This window comes from Petromyzon marinus, chromosome 1 (genome assembly GCF_048934315.1).
Source record: "Petromyzon marinus isolate PM22_M1 ecotype Great Lakes invasive population chromosome 1, UKy_Petmar_22M1.pri1.0, whole genome shotgun sequence".
Classification (NCBI taxonomy): domain Eukaryota; kingdom Metazoa; phylum Chordata; class Hyperoartia; order Petromyzontiformes; family Petromyzontidae; genus Petromyzon; species Petromyzon marinus.
In genome coordinates this window covers 27926162-27935999 of record NC_133667.1, presented here as the reverse complement: position 1 = coordinate 27935999, position 9838 = coordinate 27926162, and the positions used below count along the sequence as shown (strand labels likewise).

The 9838-nt window shown below is 38.5% G+C and overlaps 1 protein-coding gene across 2 annotated transcripts; it reads right to left on the bottom strand.

Moving 5' to 3' along the window:
• Positions 1-1700: 1700 nt before the first annotated feature.
• On the bottom strand, positions 1701-9289 carry LOC116939249 (methyl-CpG-binding domain protein 3-like). 2 transcript variants are annotated; one of them, XM_032947433.2, is made up of 8 exons: positions 9027-9289; positions 6076-6234; positions 5291-5450; positions 5040-5177; positions 4022-4133; positions 3336-3513; positions 2628-2760; positions 1701-2386 (listed from the first exon to the last, which is right to left on the bottom strand). In XM_032947433.2, exons 1-7 carry the CDS (start codon positions 9137-9139, stop codon positions 2631-2633), a joined length of 990 nt encoding a protein of 329 aa, XP_032803324.1. In that variant the 5' UTR covers positions 9140-9289; the 3' UTR covers positions 1701-2386; positions 2628-2630. The 2 variants fall into 2 exon arrangements, with proteins under 2 accessions (XP_032803324.1, XP_032803332.1); XM_032947441.2 differs by having other exon boundaries at positions 4022-4112.
• Between the last annotated feature and the right edge of the window lie 549 nt (positions 9290-9838).

The window sequence follows — 9838 nt, the reverse complement described above, 5'->3', positions numbered from 1 at the left end:
CTTCACCGCATCAAAGGGACGATGGACGGGGCCATATACCGTCAAATCTTGGGTGAGAACCTCCTTCCCTCAGCCAGGGCATTGAAAATGGGTCGTGGATGGGTATTCCAGCATGACAATGACCCATAACACACGGCCAGGGCAACAAAGGAGTGGCTCAAGAAGAAGCACATTAAGGTCCTGGAGTGGCCTAGCCAGTCTCCAGACCTTAATCCCATAGAAAATCTGTGGAGGGACCTGAAGGTTCGAGTTGCCTAACGTCAGCCTGGAAACCTTAATGACTTGGAGAAGATCTGCAGAGAGGAGTGGGACAAAATCCCTCCTGAGATGTGTGCAAACCTGGTGGCCAACTACAAGAAACGTCTGACCTCTGTGATTGCCAACAAGGGTTTTGCCACCAAGTACTAAGTCATGTTTTGCAGAGGGGTCAAATATTTATTTCCCTCATTAAAATTCAAATCAATTTATAACATTTTTGACATGCGTTTTTCCGGATTTTTTTGTTATTCTCTCACTGTTCACATAAACCTACCATTAAAATTATAGACTGATAATTTCTTTGTCAGTGGGCAAACGTACAAAATCAGCAGGGGATCAAATACTTTTTTCCCTCACTGTATGTAGTCTTGTTTGTAGATCTAAGATAGGTTGCTCCCCTAGAAAGTCTGGTTTATAAGCAATTATAGAGATTTGAATCCAATGGTATCTTTATAGTACAATCAAGAGCTGGAATATCCGATATTGTAATCCATGACTCGACTGTATCGGATAGCACAAAAGTCTCACCTCTGTTCGCATGTTTGCCACTGGATGGGAGGTGATGGGGTGGGAGTTCTAACAACGGCATCTTCAGCTGCGTCACACTGGACATGACTGATAAGAGGGTTTAAGACCTTTGGAAGGCATTTGGGGGGCAGCCACCATTTTTAAAGGAGCCCAAATAATCTAGTACTAAAAAACCGTAGTTGATTGCCTGACTCGATGTATCGTCCCAGCTGTGCGAAATCAGTACACCAACCCCCCTCGGCTTAAATTCTGCCCTCAAGCCACTTGTGTGTACATTTTTTTTCCACGAGATGCATGTCAACGGAAAGCCAGTTTCAGCCAAAATGATAGGAAAGTGGCGAAATTGCAACCATTTCCTAATTCGGAAACTTTTAACAGAAACATTGTGAAGAGTTTTTCACAAATATACAAAAACATCGAGAAATATTTTTTTACATACGGAATTTTAGAAAAAGATCCTTTTACAATTCAATTCCACAGCATTTAGAGAACCTTATTTAGTACAAATGGAGGTTAAAATGTATTAGCTGAATATTAAAAAATTCCACATCACATAGTTGCATAATTAGCTTTATTGTATTTTTTTTTTCTAAATTGGTAAAAAATTATATTGCACGAGTACAATTGATTACATTATGGTTTCAAAAGCCCATTATGAAATAGAATAAAAACAATGTAAAACTGGTTTCTAAAGTAAAAGTAATTGAATAACACACAGCAAAAACTTTTTATTTGTACTGTATGTCACTATGCAGGTCTGAATCTTGCAAAATACAGATAACTTAAAATATAGAATATAAACGTAAATACTGGTGTCTTATAACATTTAATGTTCTTCATACAATCTCATTGTCTGAATTAACCTCATGTCTGTATTTACATATTTCTGCATAAAAAAGGAAATCAGAAACATATATTTTAATATATATTTATTTTTTGTAAAGAAATCCACTATGCAAGATGTGTTTTTTGTAATATTCAACTGCATTGTACAGTCATGGACAAATGAACACCCGTGTGAATTAAACTAATGCAAGCCAATACAACCATATAGCAATCAACACTTCTGCTACAAATGGGAATATACGCAAATAACTAGCTTTTACTGTGACGTTTACCTTGTAAAAGGAAAAAAAAGTGTATTAAAATTATTCCATAATTGGTATTGTATGCTTATCATACTAATAATGGGTTCCATCATATCACAAATACTTATGGCAGATTTATCAAAAGCACTTTACACTGTTTTATCAAGCAAACATGTATTTTGACTGAATATAACTTTGTTGAAAAAGCAAAAGTATAAAAACAGTCACAAAAGCATGATCAATGTACAGCAAAGTATGACTTTGCAAAAAGTCACGGAAAAAAATGAAGACTCTTAGACTACAGTCCTCATTTTACATCATGTGCACAGCTACAGTTACATACCGTTCGAGAACAATTATCAAGTTGAAAAAAAAAACCGAGCAATATTTCAAGCATGGCAGCCTTATCCTGCCAGTGTCCTTGTAAAGGGCAAGGACTTCTGGAATATTGGATACACTTGGCTAGTTGTCTTGTTGAACTAGTTGCTTTTCTCAAGATATGCACAGCAGCCCTAAAAGAATGGGAAGACAAATGAAGATAACATTATATTCCATTAACCCTGGATAAATGACGTAAACAATTGCATTAATTAAAGTTATTCTGACACAGAACATTGCTTTTGAATAGTTCGTTTGGCATTGTAACATTCAATATTTTAAAACAAAGCAAGTATTTTAAAAACAAATCGCAGATTTTGCTATTATACAGTGGTATTTTAGCTTATTAGAAAAATGTGAAATGCACTGCTTTACACATTAATCTTCTTCCATTTTCTCTGGCAGGGGGCTCTCATCGTCCACTATGTCCTCTGCTGAAGCCAGGATATCAGCCATCAACACTTGCTCCAGTTTCTTGCGAATGCTTTGAACCCGTTCTTCTTGTTTTCTATGGCAACGGAATGTGAGGTTGAATTAATCATTGTCTGGCAAAGGCATTCAATAGCTACTAATGTCAGACCTTCAAGGTTCCTGAAAGGTACCAGCACCAGAGATTTACTACATTATCGAATTTAAACAAAACATTATTCATGACGTTAAACATGTTTTAAATGTTTCTTAACGGCAGAACCTACGTTTTTCTTTATTAGTAAACGTAATGTTAACATTAAAAAAATATATCGTGGCAGGTATTTAACCAACCTCGGCCCATAACAACCACAAAGGACATTAAAGACGACGTAGCAGGGGGATGCAGATAAACACGGGGATATATATGGAGCCGATGTGACAAAGGACTTTATTGTGAATTAATGTCCGGACCACTTCATTCATACTCCTATTTTGTACTAAATTACAAGTGATATTTTAGCGCCACCTTTTGGCCGAGCAAGTTAATACAGAAATGAAAGGTCAAACCACTGTAGATTGTATGTGACAAAAACAAGACATGTCATTCTATACTTGTGATTGCTAGTTGGGAGGTCTCAGTGAGTCAATTGATACTTATCTTTAATTTCTTACCTGATATCATCATCGGTGACGGTGAAGGCTTTACAAAGAGGCTGGCTAGTGTTGAGCCATATAGCTGGGTTTTTTTCCACACCTGCAGACATCTGCCCAGTGATGGAAGATGAGCTAGTGTGCAGTGCACTGGCCAGTGAGGACAGGAGCGTCTCGGCTGACCAACCTGGGCCAACACCTTAAACAAGCATAGTTTCAAAACAAACATGTTAGATCAGTAACATAAAGGTTATGCTATTTTGATTTCAAAGGCCTCAATATGTGACTGCATTAGAAGATTTTGTAAAATAACAGACGTGTGCATCAACAGGACTTTTGAAATATATATAGGATTACTTTGGGAGGTTACTGACAGGGTAGTAGAATGAATACTCTTAGAGTAGGCAAGTCATCCAATGCAGATGATGGGTATTTAGATGGATTGTCAACATAGAAGTTGCAATCGAGGACGGGAGGCCTGTGTTGGGTATAAAATCAAGTCGGAAATAAAGTTTGGGTGTCTATCTTTGGCACATAACAGAACTGAATTTGGAGATTCAAAAATTGTTCATTGCAATTTATTCAAACTTTATTTTTCCAACTTTTAGAATTGGTAACAGAAGACCATATTTGTCAACATCACATGGTCAGCATACAGATGTGAAGACAGATAAATTGTAAGCCAAAGAGGAGTAATATTACTGTACCTTGGATTCCTTTTGGTAGATCCATAGACTTGAGGATTTCCTCAGTGATATCAGAAGCACTCCAACCTTGAAGCCTCTTTTCCCAAAACAACTGCCACAGGGAAGACAACATCTGACATACTATTATAATATAGTAATAAAAACAAAATATTAATAAAATTTAACATTACACATTTATTTCAACAGGCAAGTGCCCTTTCAGCTTCACCATCTCTTTACAAAATAGCTGCGTTATGGTAACTGCATACATACAGTCCGTAAATCATATAGTATTGAAATGTGTAATTCTTTTGGACTATTATTTGCACATGAATATATTGATTTACTCTCAAAATTATTTGCTCTCATACACTAGGGTATCTATAATTCACATTACTTATAGTTTATGTCACACATATTAGTTCCATGTAGTTGCATATATTAATAAATATTGTACATGTTATAGTTTAAGTTATGTTTTAATATTTTGTTGTATTCCAATGACTTGACATGACCGAGATCTCCTTGTAAGAGGCAATGTATCATGTCTCAATGGGCATATTAGTCATCTGTTAAAACAAGCATATTATAGGCATCAAATTCCAGACTCTAAACTGAAGTATTGAGCAAAATAGTCACTAGTATACGTTATAAAATCAACATCTATAAAAAGTACAAACTATAAAATTTCTATTTGAGTTAAATCCAGTAATACCTAGATTAGAAATTGATCATCTCAAGTTAATTTAGACCAGCACTAATATTACTAAAGCAGAAAGAACTGAAGCACTATGAGATAACCCATGCATGCAAGGGACCAACTCTATTCCATACAGTTGGAACAGATTGATAACAAATTTTCTGTACTGCCTTCATCTGGTATCCCAGGGTATGGCACTTTAACGTCCAAGCGAAGGGGATTTCACAACATTTCTGAAATGTACCAATCCTCGTCTCAACAATGATTTATTCAAGGCGTGCATCACCACTGCCCAGCTAATCGTACGTATTTATCGTGACAAATGTGCACTTGACTCACCTGTTTTGGCTGGTCAATGGCTCTGTGTGGATCTGCCTTTACTTTGCTAGACGAGTGATTTACAACTTTGGTGACAGGTTGCTTAAAGATAGAGGCTGTTTGTCTGATGGGCAGGGATGTATTTAGATCCGGTTTTCCCTTCAAAAAGACAAAAAATGATGGGCATTATTTAAGAAGGAACTGAAATGCACATGTAAAACTTAGTGAACATAAATCAAATAATGCTTTTTGCATTTTTCAAGGACTCTTACCTTTCCTTGGCCAATTTGGTCATTGCGAAGGCGAATCTTGTTTTTCTGTAACTTGCCCGGGATCAGTTTTCCAGTCCTGTAATCAAAACTACTAATATCTGCACCTGTCCCCAGGTATCGAGCCAACTGTGGCTTTCCACGGAACTTCTTCACGTTTGGACTGTCGAGGAAAAGCAGCGAAAACTTGGTGTGAATTAACATCGTGTAAAACATGTTAAGGGACCAAATTAACCTTCAAGATAAACCTTTACCAAGAAGGACACACTACTATGAAAATGAAATATTGCCGGAACTAAATATAGCATTTTGCACGAATTCTCAGTACAAATGCTAAGGAAATAAAAACAAAAATGCGTAAGATAAACAATTTTCATGGCACATCAGTTTTGCAATATTCAAGTCAACTTTGTTTTAACCAGGTGAGAACCCATGGGACCAGCATATTATCTTCTTTGGTTCTTTCAGTAAAGTCACGTAGAATGAGAATAAAATAATAAATTGATAAAATAAAATAACGCAATAATATTCTCACTATTCTCACTGTGAGAATATTATTGTGTTGTGATAAAATAAAATAACACAATAATATTCTCACTATTCTCACTGTGAGAATATTATTGTGTTATTTTCTTTTATCAATTCATTATTTTATTCTCATTCTACGTGACTTTACCGAAATAACCAAAGAGGATGAATCCTTGCAGTCACGAAAGCTTTAAATCAGTATAGTATCCTTCGCAAGAGTAGATGGGTATATTGGTTAGATATATCAAGCACAGGCTTACTCATTTGGATCGATGCCCCTGATGAGACGCCGATCACTTGCTGGCAGCAGTCGTGTGTTGGGGCTGCGTAAAATGACAGCTGGGCCATGTTCTCTTTTTCCATCTGGGAAGTGGCAGCTACAAACCATTGAGTGTTGGCTCGGCTCTCTGTCAGCACGACTACAACGCACACGATAAAACACATGTTGAGCGATTAGTGGCTTACAAAGCACGTGTACACAATTCTATTGCGCAAACACTGAAACTGGATCATTATACTATTTGGTTCTTTCTGTAAAGTCACGTAGATAGAAAAATAATCAAAGAAGGACATTAACCCCTTTACAATCATATAGAAGATTACCATTCACGTCTTTTAATACAATGTCTTCTTCCAATTATCCATACAAAAATTTAAATCGACCTTGCTCCACAACTCATCAGTGGTGCACATTATTTCAACTCACGTGAGTTTGGCGAAAACCTACTAGTTTTAAATGCAGATTTGAGTAACCTGTATTGAATGCATAGTCAAAAGATAATACTTTATTTTGAAGTGGATTTCATGAAACAAACAAAAAATGGGAACAAAGTGAATAACTTCAGCAAAAATAAAGTAATTCGTTTTTTTCCCTAAGTTAACCTGTAGAATATTGAGATGTTCCCTCAATAAGCTAAATATATATTTCACGTGAGATGATTATGCCATATTTATGTGACTCAGTAACAATCGAAGCAAGTGTTACTTTAACAGTGTTTCTGATAACCAGACGTTTAGAATGTATATAGTTTTATGCATACAAGTCAATGAACATTTAAGTGACGTAACAAAAGTGAACAAAATCTGTATAAAACTGCAATGCATGTACTCTATCATGAGAATGTTATTAAGGAGAAACACCGTGCAATATAGATTGCATTGTGCATTTTGCAACCAGTGGCCATTAAATATCTGGACCCAAGAATAAATACAGGAATGCATTCATTAACTGAAGACATTTCCATTCTGAACTCTGTAGTAAGGAGTGCACTTCCCTGTGTCAGAAAATGACCTTGGAAGAAGACATCACGGATATCACTTTCCTAAGCCACTTTGAAAGGCTGGAATGTATCCAAATTAATTGGGAACATGTGTTTTTACATGACAGTTTTTATATAAATAGTAATTGGTGACTGGGCTGATACCATCAACTCATTACACTTGAGAACCTAGTTTGGTCATGGCAATCTACCTGAGAATTAATCAAACCCATAATATCAACGGTGATCATTCAGCCCTTACTCAAAGTCATCCGTTTTTCAACTACTTTGTGGTTTCCCATGGCTAGACCGCGATTGAGATTGGCCTTTTTGGTTTCGGATATTGAATTTTACCATGAGAATCAAAACACTAAACCCTAGGCATCATGAAGGTGATAACTTGGCACACTGCGTGCTATTTAATCGATTGGTGTGTCAATATACAACAAATGTTTGTACAATATCACATCTGCGGGGACAGTCTTCACTCCTAAAAATTTTTATCAAACGTACTGCCAAACAATCGTGAAAAAGAACTTGCAACACATGCAATATGCTTCTATTAAACAACCAAGTAGCGGTGGACAAAAAAACACCATTGCATTTTGAAGTGGTTTAACAGGATAATTCGTTGTTTAACCCATAATCCACCACTAGAGCCAGACAAGGGGTCAGTGGCAAGTTCAGTTTACTGTATTTAGTTTAACCAGGGGAGAAGTTAAGAGACCAGGTTCGTCTCATTTGCGAGTGACCTGGGGCATTCGTCTGCCAGTAAGGGTCGATGATTGCTATGAATCATTAAAATTGAGTAATATGCGGCTAATTTTAGAATATGGCAAATGTTCAACGTGACACCGCCACATCATGACCTACCTTTTCTAATAACGTTAAGGGAAGCAGACAGCGCGTATTCGGTTATTACATCTGCAGTAATACTCAGGGCCGCCGTTCGATTACAATTGCTATATATTTAATGTTTTGCAAGCAATGTTATGTTGGCTAAATGCAATGCTGCCGTGTTTGCATTTATAATCGAACCATGATCTCATAAGGGTACACACACTAATACACACTGTAAAAGGTGCTTTGGTTCCAATGAGTGGGGTTAGTTGACGTGCGTGGAGAGTTATTGCCTAGTATAGAAGGCAACCCCACAGTATTTCAGACTCCACGTCCTGCTGATGACTCAAGAACTGAAACCAGCAAAGATTTTTTTCCTTGTACAAATTCTGCTTGAAAGCATTGTTACAAAACCGACCTGGGGTAAATCATATCTACTGAAGCATCGTTAGCTTCAAGTACAATTATACTGCAATTGCAATTCATTACAAATCACACAGTGACTGTACAGTTGTAATTGACCACACCAGGTCCGGTTCAGAAGAAGAAAATCTGTAGCTTGATGATGGACCATAAACAATACTTCATTGTTTTGCCGTGTCACATAGAACCCTTGTCTGGATGTCGGTTAATTAATTCTCAGTTACAGCGGCATGGCTTTTGTTCGCTCGAGTGCATGCAATCACCTCCGCCCCAACAATGCACCGCGAACGGCTGCAACAAAGCGCCTCGAAACCGACGAGCGCACGTCTCGCCTCAAAGCTGCAAATTTCACCAAAAGATGCGCAAAAGCGTGCGAACGGCGACACGTAGCGCGTGGAAAATTGTTGGGCATTAACGCGTTGCATGTGCACACGCAATCGCTTTACACGATGCACGGCAGAGCTGAGCACCAGCCCTTGACTGAGGCCCAGGCGGGCGCCAAGGCCCGGGCTTCACCGATGAAAGCAACTCGCGAACAACAACAAAACCTCCCCCGCGAACAATAAACGACAACACACGCGACTAAACCCACACGGTTTTGCGCATTGCGCAACGAATGGCCCGTGGACGCGTTATTATTTTTGTTTTGTGTTCGCCGGCGGCCGCGCAGAGCCTCGAGCCCTCCTCACCTGATGAGCTTCTTCCATTTGTCGAACTCGTGGCGCGTCTTGGGGAAATGAAAGAACTTGCACGAGTCCCTCTCGCTGTAATGCCTGCAGTTTGGTACGAAGCACATCACCATGTTTGTCTACTCGTTTGTCACCGCTATTGTCCTTTAATTACATCAATTCGATTTGAACTGTACACACAACAAAATTTTCCTTCCGTCGCCCCCCCCCCCTATAGTAATCACCCGCGCCGGGGCCTCGATCATGGCCGAGCGGGACCGCGTTGCCCCGGTAACCGCGATCCAACCGAAGTCGTGGGACACATTTTTTTTTTTAAAAGACGACTCGTAAAATTACAGTCGCGGGTGATTATTTGCTTTGATTGCAAAAGAATGCGGAAAAAAAGTGTGTTTTGTAAAAAAAATTTTTTAATTGTGTTTGGAAATCTGCAAGCGCTCGGCGACTTTCGGGCCGCATCCGTGAGAGTCCCCCTCCCCCAACCACCCCGAGGCGTCGGTGCTGAGCGCTGACCGATATTGAGACGTAAGTTTATTATACTTAGATACGGTGCCGTCGCTAAGTTTAAACGCGATTTAATTCAGAGGCGTTCAGAGTGTAAGTTGCAAATCGAAGCGTGGCATCGAATACTTTCCGTAAAGCGTGAGTGAGGTAATTTTTTGTTTGTTTTTTAAACCGTTACAACTCACGCGTGCCATCTGCTGTGTGCGAGGTAACAGCGTGGATACTTTTCGATTTAAAGCTTTCGTGACTGCAAGGATTCATCTTCTTTGGTTCTTTCGGTAAAGTCACGTAGAATGAGAATAAAATAACAC

Excerpts from the sequence above, each read along its gene's own strand:
- LOC116939249 (XM_032947433.2), bottom strand. The coding sequence starts at position 9,139 with ATGGTGATGTGCTTCGTACCAAACTGCAGGCATTACAGCGAGAGGGAC. Across the intron at positions 5,451-6,075 it reads AGGGGCATCGATCCAAATGA|TCCAAACGTGAAGAAGTTCC; the intron begins GTAAGCCTGTGC and ends TTTCCTCGACAG. Across the intron at positions 3,514-4,021 it reads TCTACCAAAAGGAATCCAAG|GTGTTGGCCCAGGTTGGTCA; the intron begins GTACAGTAATAT and ends TGCTTGTTTAAG.